Source organism: Hemiscyllium ocellatum, chromosome 2, assembly GCF_020745735.1.
Source record: "Hemiscyllium ocellatum isolate sHemOce1 chromosome 2, sHemOce1.pat.X.cur, whole genome shotgun sequence".
Taxonomy (NCBI): Eukaryota; Metazoa; Chordata; class Chondrichthyes; order Orectolobiformes; family Hemiscylliidae; genus Hemiscyllium; species Hemiscyllium ocellatum.
This window is the reverse complement of record NC_083402.1, coordinates 149,896,299-149,917,843: the sequence shown is the minus strand read 5'-3', so window position 1 is coordinate 149,917,843 and position 21,545 is coordinate 149,896,299. Positions and strand designations below refer to the sequence as shown.

The following is a 21,545-nucleotide window of genomic DNA, read 5'->3' as shown; positions in this document are numbered from 1 at the left end:
GCAGGTTCATAGCTCCTTGAAAGTGGAGTTGCAGGTAGATAGGATAGTGAAGGTGGTGTTTGGTATGTTTTCCTTTATTGGTCAAAGTATTGAGTACAGGAGTTGGGAGGTCATGTTGCAGCTGTACAGGACATTGGTTAGGCCACTGTTGGAATATTGCGTGTAATTCTGGTCTCCTTCCTATCAGAAGGATGTTGTGAAACTTGAAAGAGTTCAGAAAAGATTCACAAGGATGTCGCCAGGGTTGAGGAAATTGAGCTGAACAGGCTGGGGCTGTCTTCCCTGGAGTTGGAGGCTGAGGAGTGACCTTATAGGGGTTTACAAAATCATGAGGGGCATGGATAGGATAAAAAGACAAAGTCTCTTCCCTGGAATAAGTAAGTCCAGAACTAGAGGGCATAGGTTTAGGGTGAGAGGGGCAAGCTATAAAAGAGACCTAAGGGGCAACTTTTTCACACAGAGGGTGGTACGTGTATGGAATGAGCTGCCAGAGGAAGTGGTGGAGGCTGGTACAATTGCAACGTCCAAAAGGCATCGGGATGGATTTATGAATAGGAAGGGTTTGGAGGGATATGGGCCAGGTGCTGGCTGTGGAGTTAAATTGGGTTGGACTAATGGGTCCATTTCCATGCTGTACATCTCTATGACTCTATTCTCCAAGTATTAAAAATTATTCATGTAGACCTTTGTGGAGTGTGCAAGGTAGACTGCAGAATCACGTGGGAGAGCATGCATCTGACTCGCTGAAGCAGGAGAACTCCCCACAATACAGATCCCACAGGAAGGCACCACAGAACACTAGCTGGCTAGCAATAGGCAGGCATGTTCAAGAGTGATTTAATTCCAAGTGTACCTGTGTTTACCAGGATTCCTTGTGGCTCAGGGATTAAACAAGATCCACTGGAGAGTCCCGTGCTTTCAGAAAGCCTCCCAGAAGATCCTGTTGGGATGTCCAACTGAGGAACTTGGCATCAGCCCCTCCAGCCTGTCCCACCATTCATGGAGATCATGGCTGATCTGTGGTCCAACTGCGTATATCTGCCATTGGCCCATAACCCTTAATACCTTTGTTTAACAAGTATTTATCTGTCTCACATTTAAACCTAGCAATTGATCTAGCATCAACTGCTATTGTGGAACAGAGTTCCAAACCTCTCCTAACCTTTGTGTGTGGAAGTACTTCCTAACATCTCTCCTGTTGGCCCTAATTCTCAGAATATGCCCCTAGTTCCAGAATCTCTAACTGGTGGAAATAGTTTCTCTTTATGAACTCTGTCTTGCTGTTAATATCCTGATGACGTTGATCAGATCACTCCTTAACCTTCTAAATTATAGAGAAAATCGGCATAATATATGTAATCTCCCCTCATGACTTAACTCCAAAAGACCAGGTATTGGTTCTTCTTATATCTAGGCTACATTTAAAAACACTAACAAAATGTTTCCCAATGCAATTTACTGGTCGAGGAGAACACAGAATCTGCAATTCCTATACTAATATCACAAGGTGAAACATTTCAAGTGCAAACACAAGCTATACATAAATTACATTCAGAATATGACCATCTTTATAGCTTGGAGAAAATAAGGACTGCAGATGCTGGAGATCAGAGTCAAAAAGTATGGTGCTAGAAAAGCACAACTGGTCAGGAGATCCCGAGGAGCAGGAGAGTTGATGTTTTGGGCAAGAGCCCTTCATATGGAATGAGGAGTGGCCCAAAGGGGCTGAGAGATATATGGGAGGGAGTAGGGCTGGGGGAAGGTAGCTGGGAATGCGATAGGTAGATGAAGATATGGGTGAGGTGATAGGGTGGAGAGGAGAGTGGAGTGGATGGGTGGAAAGGAAGATGGACAGGTCGGACAGTTGAAGAGGGTGGTGCTGAGGTGGTAGGTTGGATCTGTGATGGGGTGGGGGGGGGAGGAGATGAGGAAACTGATGAAATCGACTTTGATGCTGTGTGTTTGGAGGGTCCCAAGGCAGGTGGGGCGTTCTTCCTCCAGGTGTCGGGTGGTTAGAATTTGATGGTTGAGGAGGCCCAGGACTCGCATGTCCTTGGCCTTTATCTCTGAGCAGCCCCCCTTCCACCCCATTCCTGATGAAGAGCTTATGCCCGAAACTTCGACTTGGATGCTGCCTGACCTGCTGTGCTTTTTCAGTACCACACTCTCAACTCTAATCTCCAACATTTGCAGTCCTCACTTTCTCCTAGTCATTGTTTGTTAACAGTACATTTAAGTGGTGCTGCATCAATTACAGAGAATTCTAACCCAGTGAAGTTTTGTTGAGTCAACTATGTTTTGTGGAAGTGACTGACAGTTTCATTCTATTAAAATTATTATGGCCAAATTCCAGCAAGTGGCAGATCTAAACCATACAGTCTGAATAGTTGTGTTTCACCATGAGAGGATGCTCAAGTTCAGTTCAAGAACTTGGATCGACCCACAGCTGAAATGTGATGCTGACTGAAAGTTCTGCACAGCCACTTTGGAGAGAGGCAGACTAATACTGGTGGAGGCTGCCAGGTTTTTTTTTTGTGTGAGATGCTTTTCTTCTTGGCTTTTGTGTTTGAAACAATATGAAACTTGTGTGAAGTCATCACCAATTTATTCCATTCTGTACCCCTGCTGCAAAACAGGGTTGATAGATAGATGTAAAACAAAGGGTTTTAATTTGTAATTCTTGTGTCATTTCTTGAGAAAATAACAATTATTAGGAAAAGTGGGCATTCAGTTCTTTTCCAGTGTTTAGCTTTTAATTGTTTGCAGCTCAGAGTTAGCAGAGCCATGTCTGAAAGCAGTGCTTCTGACTGGTACTACATGTATGTGACAGTGCTAACTGGTACATGAGACAAATATCGTGTAAAGCCAACTTGGCACTGCAACAACACTCTACAAAAATTCTGTCCCTTCTACATAACAAAGAAGTTCTTGTTTGATATTTCAATCCCCACAGGTTCAGGAATGATGTGTGTGTGTGTGTGTGTGTGTGTGCGCGCGTGCGCCCAACCCTGGTTTTGTTCTTTGTAATTCACCCAGGTATAACTGAACTGTACTTAATATTTGCGCTAACATAGACTTTTCTTTAGTTTCAGCACCACCTCCAATTTTACCAGAGAGCCGTTATTATACTGTGGGGCGTTCCAGTGCAGTTCATGTGGGATCCAGATTGTTACAATCCCGCGTCATGAGTAGCAGCAATCCTGATATTGCTGGCACTCAGGGATTAGCTGATGAAGAAGTTAAAAATGCCATGTCCTCAAAGGTATGGTACCAAGACTCGGAAAACTTTTATTTTTGGAAATCAGCTTTTTCTTTAAAGAAATAAACACAAAGGAATGGAGATCAAACTGTGATCCCAATGCTGTTTAATCCAGACTCGGGAATCATCTCAGCATTCAGTTCTATTCCAGTCTGACCTCTGGTTACTGGGATCTCTACACAATTGCCAAAATATTTAACTATCTCCACTTCAGGGTCCCTAGTGCTTTCTCTGGAAAATATAACATTGGTGAGAAAACAAGTTACATGGAATCTTTTTTGTAACCTATATTCTGTAAACTGAGCCCACATGGCCATGTTTCTCAGACATCTCGTTCCCATGGTCAATCCTGTGGATTTCTATTTCCAGAAAATTGGGAAGAAAACTTGGGGGAAGAAACTGGCATTCAGTGTTTCCTTTTTTAAGGCATAAGGTATAGCAATGTAGCACCGAGCACTCAGTTTGCACAAATGTTGGTGTCAGCTCCATTGACTCCGAGATATTTAAGTCTCTCTCCAGGCCGGAGCACAGCAGGGATACCAGTGGGCCAGGAGTGAAGATAGCTCTTTTCCTCCTTTAAATACAAAATACTTTAATGTTAACTATTACCTTTTTTTTAACTTATTCTATGAGATAATGCTTAATTTTCTAACTCTGTTTATCTTACTACTCTGTACCTACGTGTTTTTGTACCGGGGTACTTTGCTACCTAAGATGGCACCATGTGTTATACAGATTTCTCTGTACTCCTGTTCTAATATAACTTGAGTACACGTGACAATAAACCTAATTCTAATTCCAAAATGTTGGTGCTCCCACCAAATCTCTGGCAATTATTTATTAAACATTCAGAGTCAAAATGATCATGAAAGACAATGGGCCCTCTGATGGACCCACTCTGTGAAATTTGTTCCTGACAAGCAGGACAGAAATTGGACCTAGCTGAAAATGTGTTGCTGGAAAAGCGCAGCAGGTCAGGCAGCATCCAAGGAGCAGGAGAATCGACATTTCGGGCCAGAGCCCTTCATCAGGAATGAGGAGAGTGTGCCAGGCAGGCTAAGATAAAAGGTAGGGAGGAGGGACTTGGGGGAGGGGCGTTGGAAATGCGATAGGTGGAAGGAGGTCAAGGTGAGGGTGATAGGCCAGAGTGGGGTGGGGGCGGAGAAGTTAAGAAGAAGTGTGTGGGTTAGGAAGGTGGTGCTGAGTTCGAGGGTTGGGACGGACACAAGATGGGGGGAGGGGCAATAAGGAAACTGGAAAAGTCTGAGTTCATCCCTTGTGGTTGGAGGGTTCCATTTGTGGCAGAAATGACGACGGATGATACGCCAACCTCCATATACATCGTATCGTCCGTTGTCATTTCCGCCACCTCCAAACGGACCCCACCACCAGGGATATATTTCCCTCCCCTCCCCTATCAGCGTTCCGAAAAGACCACTCCCTCTGTGACTCCCTCGTCAGGTCCACACCCCCCACCAACCCAACCTCCACTCCCAGCACCTTCCCCTGCAACCGCAGGAAATGCAAAACTTGCGCCCACACCTCTCCCCCCCCCCCCCCCCCCCCCCCCCCCCCCACTTCCCTCCAAGGTCCCGAGGGATCCTTCCATATCCGTCACAAATTCACCTGCACCTCCACACACATCATTTACTGCCTCTGCTGCACCCGATGTGGCCTCCTCTATATTAGGGAGACAGGCCGCCTACTTGCGGAACGTTTCAGGGAACACCTCTGGGACACTTGGACCAACCAACCCAACCACCCCGTGGCTCAACACTTCAACTCCCTCTCCCACTCCGCCAAGGACATGCAGGTCCTTGGACTCCTCCATCGCCAGATCATAGCAACACGACAGCTGGAGGAAGAGCGCCTCATCTTCTGCTTAGAAACCCTCCAACCATAAGGGATGAACTCAGACTTCTCCAGTTTCCTTATTTCCCCTCCCCCCACCTTGTCTCAGTCCCAACCCTCGAACTCAGCACCACCTTCCTAAACTGCAATCTTCTTCCTGACCTCTCCGCCCCCACCCCACTCCGACCTATCACCCTCACCTTATCACCCTCACCTTTACCTCCTTCCACCTATCGCATTTCCAACACCTCTCCCCCAAGTCCCTCCTCCCTACCTTTTATCTTAGCCCACTTGGCACACTCTCCTCATTCATGAAGAAGGGCTCATGCCCAAAACGTTGATTCTCCTGCTCCTTGGATGCTGCCTGACCTGCTGCGCTTTTCCAGCAATACATTTTCAGCTCTGATCTCCTGCATCTGCAGACCTCACTTTCTCCCAGAAATTGGACCTATCCTATTAAGGATTCTTCATTAATCCTCATGCCCATTAAGTACAGGGAGTTTATTTTCATTTTTATGGCAATAGTTTCTATGGTGACTGCATTTTTGGAGGCAGACCAAGGCAAGGACATACATGATAAATGATGAAGCCCCAGAAAGTACAGAGGATCAGTGGGACGTTGGTATGTGTGTCCATAGGTCCTTGAAGGATGCAAGACAGATGGATAAGACAATATTTGGAATAGTTGCTGTTATTAGTCAGGGTATTGCATACAAGATAAAGGAGATTGTGATGGAGCTGTATAAGATGTTAGTTAGACCACATCTGGAAGACTGTGCCTAGTTCTGGTCACCACCATATAAGAGGGTTAGGATTGGACTAGAGAGAAGAAGAGATTCACCATGATGTTGTCAGGGCTGGAGCATTTCATCAATGGAGAGAGGTTTGAGAGGCAAGAGGTGTTTTCCTTAGAGCACAGAAGGCCAACAGGGGACCTGACTGAGGTGTACAAATTTTGAGGGGCAGATCCTTTAGTGGGTTTGAAGTAAAGGACAGAGGTTTAGAAGGATTGAAGAAGGAACTCGGTGAGTGGTGGACATCAGGAGATCTCTGCCTGCAAGGTGACATCCCAATATTGAAGTAGTGAATAAATCATCGTTTAAGCACCATAGCTCACAAGGCTATGGGCCAAGTGCTGGAAAATGGAAGTTGAGTAGGTGGGTGCTTGATGATTGTCATGGACACGATAGGCTAGCATGGATGTTGAGGCACTGTAAAATCCCATGACCCTATTACTATGACTCCCCCTTCTCCTTTAGGCCTTTCTCCTTCCAAAACTCACCCAAATGTCTTCTTTTTTGGCCCAGCCTTCTTTTTATTATTTTTTTACTTCTCTGAAACACCACAAGAGGTTTTTCTATGTAGAGGTTCTGTATAACTGAAAGTCTTTTTGTTACATTGTGCTAATCCTGTACTTTGAATTATTGACGTATTTTAAAAATTCTTATACTGCAGAGATAATTGATAACTGTGTGTTTGGACAAATGTGCAGAGCTGCAGGAGCAGTGACACACGGTGAATTGCAGCTTCAGAGTCTAGCACAGACATGACTGGGTGAATTGCCCTCCTTCAGCACTGTAACCATTCTAAGATTTTAGGTGCTAATGACCATCACCCTGTCTGCTCAATTATTTTGTCGTGGACCTTTTACTGTAGGGAATGGATCGAAGTGGTGTGCGGATGTCTTCCTACGTCGAAGTCAGCAGCTATTTCCACAACGCTAGCTCAGTTGGACGATCATCAACCAGAAAGGTAGACTGCCACAAAGCACCAGGAGATGTTTGTTGCACCTGCCAGCACAGCACTTTCAAACTATTTATTTATGTATATCAGGTTCAGCTTTAGCTACTCAATGTAAAATGTCAACTCATTATACACTTTAAATCTTCAATGAACATTGCACCTTTTTTTGATGAGGCCTTTCATTAAGGATCTTGACACAAAATGCACGTAAGCAATGGTTAGTGCTGCATAAATAGATTACATTTTACACCAAAGAGAAACTACTTGTTTTTAATTATGAATCATGTATACTTAAACGTGACCAATTTCAAGCCCCAAAGAAAATAAGCATGAGGAATGTTTACAGAAATAATTATGATGGTTCCAAATAACAAGGTACACACACACACACACACACACACACACACACACACACACACACACACACACACACGTTAGTTACATTTACTACTCATCTGGTTTAATGCTAAAATACTTTGAAACATGACTTCCACTTGAGAATTTGATTTCTACCAAGTAACCCATTTCAATCATTGGACAAGATTGTACACGTTTGATTAGTAATCATAACAATTTGTAAGTATATGTGAGCTAATAAATTTTATTGACTCTCTTTGTTCCATCTCCACCTACCTGCAATAAGAATAGTGAAGGAGCTAATGTGAGGCAGCCACTTGAACTGAAAGGTGACAACTGATCCACTGGGCCTTGCTTCCCCAGCATGTGGAAGTGCCTGGCTGCTGCCTGAATATTCCACATAGCCATGTGGCTGAGATTGATCATGGAGCCATTGGGGCAATAAAGGCATTACCTCAAGAGCTATTGCATATACCATTCAACATGCTGTCCTTTTAGAACACTTAGTGCAGCAGATTGTTTCCATCCCACTAAAGTTTCAGGAAATGTACATTCTAGTCAGAGAGTCATACAGCACAGAAACAGACCCTTCGGTCCAACTCATCCATGCCAACTAGATTTCCCAACTAAACTATTCCCATTTGTGTTTGGCCGCTATCCCACTGAATGTTGCCTATTCATGTACCTGTCCAAAAGTCTTTTAAACGTTGTAACTGTACCTGCGTCCAAATGTTCCCTGGCAGTTCATTCCACACACAAACCACCTTCTGGATGAAAAGGTTACCCCTCAGGTCCTTTTTAAATCTTGCTCCTCTCACCTTCAAATTATGCCCTCTAGTTTTGAACTCCTCCACACTAGAGAAAAGACCTTTGCTATTCACCTTATCTCTGTCCCTAATGATTTTATAAATTTCCATAAGGTCATTCCTCAACCTCCTACACTTCATCTCCAATCTAAATGAAAAATCTCTTACAAAATAATCAACATGTGACAGATCACAAATTAATTTATTTTATTTTTGGCTTACTTATATTTAACAAGAATCTTCCCTGCTGCATTGCACTGTTTCTTCTTCATGTGAAGTGTCTGCACTAATTAAATATTCTTTGCTATTGCATGCAGTTCTGGTCCCCTTACTTGAGGAGGGATGTAGTTACATTTGAAGGCAGTCCTGAGGAGGTTTCACGAGATTGATTCCAGAGGGTCTTTTGAAGAGAGATTGAGCAGTTTTGGCCTCTACTCTCTGGAGATTAGAAGAATGAGAGGAGATCCAAGTCAGGTGCAAAGGGGGATTGACAGAGTAAATGTTGAAAAGATGGTTTCTGATGTGGAACCATCCAGAACAAATCCTGGGATAAGGGGGTAACAGATTTGAAACAGAGATGAGGAGAAATTAAGTCTCTCAAAATACCGAGAATCTGTGGAATTCACTACCCAGGAGCATGGTGAATGCTGGGACATTGAGTAAATTTAAGAGAGAGATGTTTAATTAGCAATGGGTTGAAGGGTTGTGGAGAGTGAGCAGGCAAGTGAGGTTGAGGGCAAGATGAGGTCAGCCATGATCGTATTGAATGGCAGAGCAAACATGAAGGGCTGAATCATCTACTCCTGATTCTTATCTTCTCGAGTTTATTTGATAATATTGTGCACACTGTCCCCTAATCATTTACAACCAAATAACCAACCATTCTGTAGATTTGTCATTCTTTTTCATCTTGATTGCCATCTTCCGATGTTTTCTGTTCCAAACTCAATGGCTAGAATGTCCAGCAAATGTTACGAGATAGAGAAAAATAAAAAAGATGGTTGCATGAAAAGAGAAATAGTCAGCAGGTCAGACAGTTTCTGTGGAGAGTGTAACAGAACTAATATTTCAGCCTGTTGAACTTTCATCAGAACCAGAAGTAGTTAAAGATGTAACTGATTGTAAGCAAGTACAAAGGCAGGGAAATTGGAAGCGAGGGGAAGAGAAATCAATTGTGAGAGAGAGTGGGAGGCAGGCAAGATGGGAGGAAGGAAGGGGGTGAATGGGGCAAGGCAAAAGTGGATAGTGTTAGATAGGTATTTAATGAAATTATCAAAGGTCTGGGATGAATGACAAATATTAGGGTTGTTGTGACATGTGAGCATGTTCTATTCTGAGAAACAGTTCAGGAAAATGTTGGTGATACAGTCCCATCAACCCCTTCACTAATTAGGTGATAGTTTATGAAGTCACCCTTGCGCTCCGCACTCAGTGTTTAAACTACTACTACTACAACATTGTCTCCTGATATTCACTACATAAAATAGAGTGCATTTTAATCATACTTGCTATCGAAGAGCATCTTGATATCCTATTGAGGGAATGGGCTGGTATGCTGCATTGCTCTCTGTATACATGTACTAAAACCACTAATTCAGAATTGAGCAGTGGTTACTCTCCTTTATTGTTTGTGTGGCAGTCTTCCTTTTGAAAACACTCCCAATGTTGTTAGTTTGCTTTAATCTTGTTCTCTTTCCCCACAGATTAATGATCTTCCCTTCCCTTCCTTTATGTGCACCTCTTGTTGAAGGCAAATGTTGAATATTAATAGTTGGTACATGTTACGAAAGGACAAGATTTATAGTTCCAACCATGCTGCTGAACTCATTTCCTTTTGTTAATACTTTCAGAAAGGGCCAGTTGTTAGATATGCTGCAATTACTGTCATGCTACATCTTTGTCATCAAAACAACAATCAAACCAAATAACCTGAGCATTTCAGTTTCCATCACACCTTCTATAAAAGGTTAATGCCACTTTGTTTTGGTTGTTAATCAGAAGTCTAACTCCTATATTGCTCCTGTTCTATTGTGGGCTTATTGCTTTATTCTTATAATAGTAATAGTGTGGCTTTTTGGCACTCAGGTGGGATGAACAAACCACAGAATTATTACATATGTTTTTTCAAGAAGCATTGAAATCAGTGCTTGGGTGCAATTTTGATTATTAGATGAGAATCATCTTTCTGACCAGCCCTTTACACTGAAACAGTAGACTTTTTCTGAGCTTATCCATTGGTATAATGCCCATAGAGTTTGATTACTTTTTTGGAAAGTACAGCTGCCAAAAATAAATTGATAGACAAAGATTTCACATTTTGAGATGTTCACTGTAACAAAGAAATTAAAATCATCATAGTTGAAACAGTAATTAGCAGGTAACTAATGCAACCAAAAAGAAAAAAGAGGTATGTTTAGCATTGACTAAATCATGCCTTGTGAATTGATTTTACTTTACACCATGGTTCTGGAAAATATGAAGCATTAAAGAAACAATTAATCCCAGGTCTTCAACTGATGTTCTCCTCTTTATTCCACAACAGGTCAAAACTTCCAGTATTGTTGATGTTCATTTCCCTTAAAGACTACCCAGCCTTTAAATATTCAAGAATCCCAACTGTTCCTTATGAACAGAAGCTAAACCTTTAAAAGCACAAATAGTTTTCTCTGAATTTCCAAGCCAGCTGTCGTTCTCCCATTCCACTCTTTTTTTGTGTGTGTGAAATAATATAAAAATTATCACCCAGTGCATCAGTAGGTTTCTATTTGGATTTCTTTTGCATAACAACTTTAAGTCACTGGGTTGTCCTCAAATTGAGGTGTTTACAATGAATTCCAATTATACTTTTTTTTTCAAATTTTTAAGGTTTTTTTGAATTAAAGGTACATTTTGAAACTTAATTGTCTTGTAAAGGTCAGCATTCATAACATTGCTCCAGAAAGCTGACCCCTCACCCCTGTTACAGCTGCTCAGTGGAACAGCCTGGCAACAAGCGACAATATATCCGAGATATACAAATAGGCAGAGAGATGTAGGCCAGAAAACAATGTCCATCTTTTCTCCTAGTGGCTTTTTAATCCTTTTTATGTCAGCCTTTGCTTCCTCAGAAGACACAGTAGCGGTCCCCAGGAAGTCCACCAGCATTTCTTGGCTTTGCAATAGAAGGCTGTCACACTCTGTCGGGAATTTAACTAGGAATCTGCTCTGTCTCCATAATGGCCTACCAGCCAGATATCCAGGCTAGAGTTTTCAGAAGGGTTGAAAGGATAACAAAGCCCTGCGTATAATTCCCAATATTGCTGTAGAACTACATGTTATTCACTGATAAACAGAGGCTCATTTGTGGAAACAACATGGACATCTCCTCACTATGAGTCTGTGGATAAACAAATGTAAACAATGTTTTATGTCTGTACAAATAATTTGTAAATTACTGGAGTTCATAATTAAGATTTTTTGGGAATGACTGGTAGAATTTTATTTTTTGGAAATCTTTTGTGATGTTTAATGCAGTTGTTGTATTTCATAAGGATAATGAGAAATCCTACACTGATGACATAAAAGTTCAAGGAAGGTTCTGTGACAGTAGCTCAAACACAAGTGGGAAACAGAAAATCTTTAAAAAAAAACACTTCTAAGCAAAGGCAAGCATCCCTGGTGCCTTTTTGTAAAATTTTGCTTTCAATTATTATCCAGCAATTTCACGAAGAGCTGGCACTGCAGATGGTCGTCAGTACAGGAATGGTGAGAGAAAACGTCTTCAAATATGCCTGGTTCTTCTTTGAGCTTCTGGTAGGTCCATGAACAGTTATTGTGACCTATTTCACATTGGTGTATTTTGACAAAGCTAGGTCATTTAGCTGCTTGTTTTGTTTCCTCTCTCAGATACGCAATCATTTTTCTTTCCTGTCTCTTGGGTTCGCATCAATCGTTTCCATATACCTTCCATTTTGTCAGTTTCCACTTTGCGAATTCTAATACGATTTATGTCTATCTCAATATTTTATGTATTGTAAACCCAGTCTGGCCAACCCCTTCTCATGGGTCAGTCTGCTTATTCCAAGCATCAAAGTGGTAATCCTCCTGTGATCTTTCTGAGAAACCTTTTGTGATCTCTGAACTATGTCCTGGTTTGCTGATGTATATTTGATTGAAATTAAAAATTGACTTTTGATCTTTAGCAATGTTCCAATAATAATTCTGGAAATTTTTTTATATGAAAATAGATTAAAAGCATGGCTCAGTACTTTTGCATGATGGAAAAGCAGGAAAGTTCCCGAAAATTACGCTTTTCTGATCGCTTCAAAGATGACATTACCACGATCGTCAACGTGGTTACAGCAGAGATTGGCACAATTCTTGTGAAACAACAAAAGGTAGATTTTCTTTCAGAAAACATCATAGAAATGTTTAAAGAAGTATCATCACTAAAAGAAAATATCTCTTAATTCTATCTGCTAAAACCCCAGTTTTCCCCAGTTCTTGATTATATTTCTTCACATCTGGCTTCCTACGAGGACTCCATTCCATTCTCTCAGTTTCTCATCTGTTCCAATGATACCACTTTGGACAGGACTGCATTGGACATGTCCTTTTTCCTCAACCAAAGACCCAACTCACTCCATACTGTGGGTAGACAGGGTCCTCAGCCATGCCTGACCCTTTACCACTCTTCAGCCCTCATGCTTTCCTCTAATACCATAAGACATAGGAGCAGAAGTTAGACCATTCAGCCCATCAAGTCTGCTGTACCATTTAATCATGGCTGATAAGTTTCTCAACCCCACTCACCAGCTTTCTCCGTGTAATCCTTAATCCCCACGATACTCAAGAACCTGTCTATCTCAGGTTTAAATATTTTCAGTGACCTGGCCTCTACAGCCTTCTGTGGCAATGAATTCCATAGATTCCCCACTCTCTGGCTGTAGTAGTTACTCCTTATCTCTTTTCTAAAAGGTCTTCCTTTTAGAAGGCTATGCCTTTGGGTCCTACTCTCACCTACCAAGTGAAACATCTTCCCAACATTTACTCTGTTTATCCGGGCCATTCCTGATGAAGGGCTTATGCTCGAAACGTCGAATTCTCTATTCCTGAGATGCTGCCTAACCTGCTGTGCTTTGACCAGCAACACATTTGCAGCTGTGATCTCCAGCATCTGCAGACCTCATTTTTTACATTCAGTGTTCTGAGTCAGGAGTGGAGTGCTGGAAAAGCACAGCAGGTCAGGCAGCATCTGAGGAGCAGGAGAATCGACATTTCGGGGATTGAAGGGCTTCCTGATGAAGGGCTTATGCCCAAAACATTAATTCTCCTGCTCTGCGGATGCTGCCTGACCTGCTGTGTTTTTCCAGTACCATACTCTGAACTCTGATCTCCAGCATTTGCAGTCCTCATTTTCTCCCATTTGGTATTCTGTATGTTTGGATTAGATTCCACCCCTACCCCCACCATCCTTCTAAACTCCATCGAGTATAGATCCAGAGTCCTCAAACGTCCCTCATATGTTAAGCTTTTCATTCTGGGACTACTCTTGTTCACCTCTGAACCCGCTCCAGGGCCATTCCATCCTTCCTGAGATTTGGGGCCCAAAACTGCTCACAATAATTGCCCCGCCACCCAGACTGATGTTCAACTTTCTGCTTGTCCTCACTTTCCACCCCACCAATCTTCACGTTGAAGGGTGATCCTCCATCTTTTTTGCAACGTCCCACTGGATGCCACCATCAAAAACATTGTCTCTTTCCCTCCCTTGTCAACATTCCACAGGGATCATACTTTGCTTGATAATTTGGTTCATTTCTCCATTATTCGTAATACTTACTCGTCTTACCCATTGTCTCATGCTGAGGTAGAAAGCTTAAAACATACCTTTTCCCCTCCTAAACTCATCACCCAGGTGAAGCAGTGGTCTACTTGTATTTCTGTCAATTTAGTGCATTACATCTACTGCTTACAATATGGCTTCCTTCAGATTGGTGACACCAAAAGACTCGCTTTGTGGAACACCTCTGCTCTGTCTATAAGAATGACCCTGACCTTCCAATTATTTGACATTTCAATAAGCCATTTTGCTTTTGACTAATGTTTCCATCCTAGGCCAATGTTCCAGCGAAGCCCAACATAAGCTGGAGAATAGCACCTCATTTTCTGCTAAGGTATTTTGCAGCCTTCAGAACTCAACATTGAGTTCAGCAGTTTCAGAGCATGGACACTGTCCTCCCATTTGTTTTTACATTGTGTCTTGTTTGCATGGATTTGCTCTTAGCAAAATTAACCTATTTCTATTACTCACCTCGACTATTAACACCTATTCTGTATCTATAACCCTTCTTTATTACCGCCAGCACTCCCTTTTGCTCATTTACTCTGGGCACCCTCACCATCTGCATAAAGCCACAACTTCCCAGCTGCCTTCAGTTCTGGTGTTAAACTAGAAGCATTAACTTGTGTTTTTCTCCCCATAGATGCTGCCAGAGTCTTCAGCAATTTCTCTTTTTTTAATTTCAGATCTCCAACATCCACAGTATTTTACATTTTTAAGTTTAGTTGCTGATGTGTTCCCCCTCAACCTCCTCATTTCTTCCATCATAATGAGGTGCTGATGATTGAAAGACGAACTTTTTAAGTAAAAAATCAAAATATCACCAAAACTGTAGAAGCGTTTTGTCGGATAATGAAATATTGATTTTAATTTTCTTGATCATAGGAAACAGAGCAAGCTGAAAAAATCAACATAAGCTTGGCATTTTTCCTGTACGACCTTCTATCCCTCATGGACCGTGGCTTTGTGTTTAGTCTCATTAGAAATTATTGCTGCCAGGTAAAGAAACAAGTTCACTTGCTGAATTTCTAATGTACAACTCTTAAGTCAACAAGCAAAGGTGAGGGCTGCAGATGCTGGAAACCAGAGTTTAGATCAGAGTGGTGCTGGAAAAGCACAGCAGGTCAGGCAGCATCCGAGGAGCAGGAAAATCGACGTTTCGGGCAAAAGCCCTTCATCAGGAATAGAGGCAGGGAGCCTCCAGGGTGGAGAGATAAATGGGGGTGGGTTAGGGCTGGGGAGAAAGTTGCAAAGAGTACAATAGGTGAATGGGGGTGAGGATGGAGATGATAGGTCAGAGGGGAGGGTGGAGGAAGGTAGCAAAGAGTACAATAGGTGAATGGGGGTGGGGATGGAGGTGATAGGTCAGAAGGGAGGGTAGAGCGGATAGATGGGAAGGGAGATTGGCAGGTAGGACAGGTCATGGGGACGATGCTAAGCTGCAAGGTTGGAACTGGGGTAAGGTGGGGGGAGGGGAAATGAGGAGACGGTTGAAGTCCACATTGATGCCCTGGGGGTTGAAGTGTTCCGAGGCGGAAGATGAGGGGTTCTTCCTCCAGGCGTCAGGTGGTGAGGGAGTGGTGGTGGAGGAGGCCCAGGTTCTGCATGTCCTCGGCAGAGTGGGAGAGGGAGTTGAAATGTTGGACCACGAGGCGGTGGAGTTGATTGGTGTGGGTGTTCCAGAAATGTTCCCTAAAGTGCTCTGCGAGGAGATGTCCAGTCTCCCCAATGTAGAGGAGACCGCATCAGGAGCAACGGATACAATTAATGACATTGGTGGATGTACAGGTGAAACGTTGATGGATGTGGAAGGCTCCTTTGGGGCCTTAGATGGTGATGAGGGGGAGGTGTGGGCGCAGGTTTTGCAATTCCTGCGGGGGCAGGGGAAGGTGCCAGGGCAGGAGGGTGGGTTGTTGGGGGCATGGACCTGACCAGTAGTCACGGAAGTCACTTGAATGTAAATATGTTGTTCACACAGCACCAACTTTGCAACAACTCGGGCACTAAGTTACTTTCTGAACAAAATATATTTAGCAACATTCATTGTTGAAAATGATCAAATGCCTAAAATCATGGATATTCATGAAATGACACCAAAGAATGACAAATCCCGAGCAGATTACTCCCTGTTGTTTTCCTGATGGCAATGGCAAGTTATTTGGATGAAAGGATGGAGAGTGAAATTGAGATGGGTCATTACACTCCCATGGTGAAGTTCCAGACCATTTCTACCACTGATGTTTTGTCTTTCCTGTGTTATATTTTCACAGTTATTCAATTTGTTTCTATGTTCTCTTTCCATTTAGATTTTAACAGGGTCAACTACTCCATACCAAGGAACATTTAGATAGCCTACTCCCAGTGCCCCTGCCAAAAGATGATCTGCTTTTGTCCCTTGACAGAGCCACTAGGACAGCTCAATTTCTCTCGATTCCTACACAGACTCTTTCTTTGACATGGAGAAGATTGAAAGCTTAGTTAATTAATGATTACAAATGTGTCGCCATAGCCCATTACTTTATGATATAGTTACCATCTGGCTGTGTTCCATTTGAAGGAAAGAACACAAGATCACAGCTCGCAGCCTTTTAAAACTCAAAATAAACACAAGGTTTCTCCAAGATGTGTTTTCCATCGGAGGAGTTCAGTCACAGTATTTCCCTCAGTATAAAATACGCTCACAGATTCGGGGGCTCATTAAACAGGTATGGTGGAAACTTGGTGGGGTTTGCTGCTGCTGTTGCTATTCGGGGAAAATGAGGCAGCACTGCAGCGGCTTCCCAGGCTCTACCTTCCACCCACTCCATACATCTGTGACTGGATGATCAACAGGCAGAAGGCTAACTTGTGCACTGAAACTGGGGCATGTGTATTCCTCTCCAGCCTTCTAATAACAATCAGTCTTCCAACCCAATTTCTCTTCAGATTCTGCTGTTGTGCTGCATGGTTTTGGAGGAAAATTGAGAAGAATCCAGCTGTTAACCCTTGGTTCTTTACTATATATATTAGGGTGGTTGCCTGAATTCAATTCTGATCATGGTTGAGCTCGTGAGCCTCTACTGTTGCAGTTCAGTAATTAGCTGCATTACCTTTGTAAAAGAGAGACACTGCTCACTGTCCAGTAGTTGTGTTGCTGGTTAAAGCACAGCAGGTTAGGCAGCATCCTGATGAAGGGCTCTGGCCCGAAACGTCGAATTTCCTGTTCCTTGGATGCTGCCTAACCTGCTGTGCTTTAACCAGCAACACATTTTCAACTGTGATCTCCAGCATCTGCAGACCTCACTTTTTACTCACTGTCCAGTAGTCCATGATGTTTATGTCATGACTCTGTTGTCCCAGTTGTGAAATAACATGACAACATGACTGTCTAGTTTCACAGCTGAATGCTCACTTAAGTGAAGTATTAGCCAGCTACTGTAGGAAGGAAAGCAGACAAAATTAAAAAGGTAACAAATCAACTATCTATATTATGGACTAAGTTAAAAACCACACGACACCAGGTTACACTCCAACAGGTTTAGTTGGAAGCACTAGCTTTCGGAGCGCTGCTTCTTCATCAGGTGGTTGTGGAGGACATAATTGTAAGACACTGAATTTATAGCAAAAGTTGGTTATAAAATAAGTTAGGTAAAAACAATGACTGCAGATGCTGGAAACCAGAGTCTAGATTAGAGTGGTGCTGGAAAAGCACAGCAGTTCAGGCAGCATCCGAGGAGTCTATAAAATAAGTTGGTTTCATTAACATTCTTTTGAATCTGTTCCATTGTAGCTTTCTGTCAAACTGCAATCAATGCCCACCCTCATTTCGATGAGACTGGAGTTCCTGAGGATTCTCTGCAGCCATGAACACTACCTCAGCCTCAACCTTTTCTTTATCACCAATCTGTCTGCACCAGCTTCCCCGTGCCTCTCAATATCATCGCAGGTAAAGACAACCATACATCAGGTTCAGCTGACTTTGCTTTGTGAACCTCGCTGTGAATTTGCTTTGATGATGTAGTGTTTTAGTGTCTTGCGCAGTTCTTCATAACATGTTCCATTCACACAGATAAAGAAACTCTTGTCTCATGCATTTGCTCATCATTGAGATGAAGGCTGACTGTTGTACTCTTTCATTGAAACCCACAGTGTGGGTTTGGTTAATGGCCAATATTGGAGGTGTCTTTTGCTACTAGTTTTCCTCTGCCAGTCCAAGTCAGGTGCTGATCATCGCGATCACTTACAATTCTCAAGAAGCTAAACAAATGTTTAAATGACAAAGGAGCAAATGATGTTTAATCAGTAAGACCACTACTTGCAGACAATATTGATGGATCCTGTTCTATGGATCAGGCCATTGGAGGGTTTATGATGAAGTTCATTTCCATGTATCCAAATTGTATCCAGCAAGTCAGCACTTTCTCTGAAATATAGCCATCCCATTTTTTTTAAAAAGTGTTTTCTAGTGGAAACATTCGTTTCAGATCTGTGACAGTGTCAGGGTTTGTGGAACATTTTTAGTTGTTCAGTCTGGACAGTTTGGGATCAGTTTGCACAAGTTAGAGAGGGACTAAAACTCAGTAAATATGAGAAGGAGGCAGATGTAGACTCAAAATTTCGGAGTGTGGCCGTTAGCTGTGCTGCTGAGAGGCCAGCTAAACAGCACAGACTGGGAGAATTGAAGAGCAGTTGAGTGTGCTGTTGGGAATTCTTCCTGAGTCCATTTGTATGTCAATTTCTTTTAACTGTGTCTTTTCTATTCAATAGAATTCTAGTTCATCTTCAAGTGTCCAAGACCAAAGGATTGCCAATATGTTTGAGCTTTCAGCTGATTATCGTCAGCAGCACTTTCTGACTGGACTGCTGTTCACTGAGCTCACAGCTGCGCTGGATGCTGACATAGAAGGGTATGGGGTTTAACCTCTGTTCACATTTCAGTGAAACAAATTAGTTATTTGTAATGGACTCACGTGATCTGGAATGAAGAATCTCATGATGGTTGACCATGAACTGTTGCCGATCGTCAGGTAAAACCCATTTGGTTTACTAATGTCCTTTAGAGAAAGAAACTGCTGTCTTACCTGGTCTGGCATACATGTGACTCCAGACCCACAGCAATGTGGCTGACTCTTAACTGCCCTCTGGGTAATTAGGAATGGGTAATAAGTGTTAGCCTGGCCAGTCATGCCCTCATCCCTTGAATCAATTAAAAAAGGTTCTCAGATCGGTGGATTCAGAGAGCAAATTAGTTAAATATGGCTAGTGACTGGCCAGCCATTTGAATGAACAGGTTATGGGGCTACATTAACTCCCACTGTAACTATTAACTTCAGTTCTTCACTTTGTTACTGATTTATTTGAATATATTTTGGTGAATCAACTGACCTAGATTTCAGTGAACATGTACATTCATTTCTGCACGGACCCACCACTAACTAATGTCAAACATACAGCTGAGTTTCTGCTCAAACCACTCTTAAATATGCCACCATTAAACTTTCCCTCACCAGTACTGTAACTAATTCTAAATCCAGTCTACCAATACATCTCTGAAGTGCCCGATTTACTGATTAGTTGTCGAATGATAAATTGTTTACCTGTTCGCTATATTGATGAGTTTATTCCAACAATTACTTTCCTGAGTCATGAAATGAAAAAATGTTTTGGTCTCAGCAACTTAGGAAGCAAAATGCTGGAATGTGTTTGGAATCAGTGCGAGATCTTTGGTACACTAGCTGTCAGAATGAATGCTGCGGGGACAGGGTTCTTCATGGGGAAGTGATCATGAACGTAGAGTCCATGCTTCTGTTTTACATTTGTTTATGAAGATTGATATGTTAACAAATAAATCTCATGTAAGCCTGAAAAGAACAGTTGTTCCCAACCAAATCAACCATAAACTTCCGAAGATACAAACAGTTGTTAATGACTTCATTAATGACTGATCCACGTATGGCTGTGAACTAGATAGGGCTAGTAGGAGAAAGTGAGGACTGCAGATGCTGGAGATCAGAGCTGAAAATGTGTTGCTGGAAAAGTGCAGCAGGTCAGGCAGCATCCAAGGAGCAGGAGAATCGGCGTTTCGGGCATGAACCCTTCTTCAGGAATGAGGCAAGTGTGTCCAGCAGGCTAAGATAAAAGGTAGAGAGGAGGGACTTGGGGGAGGGGCATTGGAAATGCGATAGGTGGAAGGAGGTCAAGATGAGGGTGATAGGCCGGAGTGGGGTGGGGGCGGAGAGGTCAGGAAGAAGATTGCAGGTTAGGAAGGCGGTGCTGTGTTCGAGGGATTTGACTGAGACAAGGTGGGGGGAGGGGAAATGAGGAAACTAGAGAAATCAGAGTTCATCCCTTGTGGTTGGAGGGTTCCTAGGCGGAAGATGAGGCGCTCTTCCTCCAGCCATTGTGTTGCTCTGGTCTGACGATGGAGGAGTCCAAGGACCTGCATGCCCTTGGTGGAGTGGGAGGGGGAGTTGAAGTGTTGAGCCACGGGGTGGTTGGGTTGGTTGGTTCGGGTATCCCAGAAGTGTTTCCTGAAGCATTCTGCAAGTAGGCGGCCTGTCTCCCCAATATAGAGGAGGCCACATCGGGTGCAGCGGATGCAGTAAATGATGTGTGTGGAGGCGCAGGTGAATTTGTGGTGGATATGGAAGGATCCCTTGGGGCCTTGGAGGGAAGTAAGGGAGGAGGTGGGGGCGCAAGTTTTGCATTTCTTGCGGTTGCAGGGGAAGGTGCCGGGAGTGGAGGTTGATAGGGCTTGCTTGTGCCCAGCGTGTGGAAAGAGATGGGTAGTTGAAAAGAATATTTATCATCTATAAAACATAAACCTATCAATAGCTTTTCATAAATTTTTAATAGGTTTATGGAAATAAGATTGGCTCCAGAGGAATACACAAGGAGAAAGTGAGGCCTGTAGATGCTGGAGGCTCAGAGTCGAGTGTGGTGCTGGAGAAGCACAGCAGGTCAGGCAACATCCAACGAGCAGGAGAATTGACGTTTTAGGCAAAAGCCCTTCATCAGGAATGAGGCTGGGAACCTTGGGGGTGGAGAGTTAAATGGAGGGGGTTGAGGCTGGAGGAATGGTAGCTGAGAGAGTGACAGGTGGATGGAGGTGGGGGTAAAGGTGACAGGTCGGCGAGGAGGGTGGAGCGGATAGGTGGGAAGGAAGATGGACAGGTAGGACAGGTCATGAGTGCGGTGCTGGTGGAAATGGTGAAATCACCAGTTTCCTCATTTACACTCCCTGCACCTTATCCCAGATCCAACCTTCCAACTCAGCACCGCCCTCACGACCAGTCCTACCTGACCATCTTCCTTCCCACCTATCCACTCTGACCTGTCACCTTTACCCCCAGCTCCATCCACCTGTCACATTCTCAGCTACCTTTCCTCCAGCCCCACCCCCCCCTCCCATTTACCTCTTCACAGCCTCGGCTCCCAGCCTCATTCCTGGTGAAGGGCTTTTGCCCGAAACATCGGTTCTCCTGCTCGTCGGATGCTGCCTGACCTGCTGTGCTTTTCCAGCACCACACACTCAACTCCAGAGGAATACAATTTTACAGAATATCTTTTGTCACCATTATTCATCTTCTTATGTACCACTGTCAAATGCACTTAATAACGCATTACCATAAGAACTGTGGGAGACAGGAACAGAAGCAGATCATGGCTGATCCAACATTCCCCAGGTCCACCTTCCTGTGATTTCCCCGTAATCCTTGACTCTTCTAGT

At 43.2% G+C, this 21,545-nt stretch overlaps 1 protein-coding gene across 7 annotated transcripts in view; it reads left to right on the top strand.

Annotated features, from left to right (window-relative positions):
* Positions 1-21,545, top strand: part of dock8 (dedicator of cytokinesis 8) — a 273,645-nt gene that overhangs the window by 193,943 nt on the left and 58,157 nt on the right. For 5 of the 7 annotated variants that reach the window (XM_060841167.1, XM_060841158.1, XM_060841192.1 and 2 more), the window contains 7 exons: positions 3,087-3,262; positions 6,767-6,862; positions 11,713-11,808; positions 12,243-12,392; positions 14,723-14,836; positions 17,607-17,762; positions 18,584-18,723. In XM_060841167.1, coding sequence (XP_060697150.1) covers positions 3,087-3,262; positions 6,767-6,862; positions 11,713-11,808; positions 12,243-12,392; positions 14,723-14,836; positions 17,607-17,762; positions 18,584-18,723 — 928 coding nt within the window. The remainder of the gene's footprint in view (positions 1-3,086; positions 3,263-6,766; positions 6,863-11,712; positions 11,809-12,242; positions 12,393-14,722; positions 14,837-17,606; positions 17,763-18,583; positions 18,724-21,545) is intronic. The other 2 variants (XM_060841212.1, XM_060841183.1) reach the window with 1 other exon arrangement.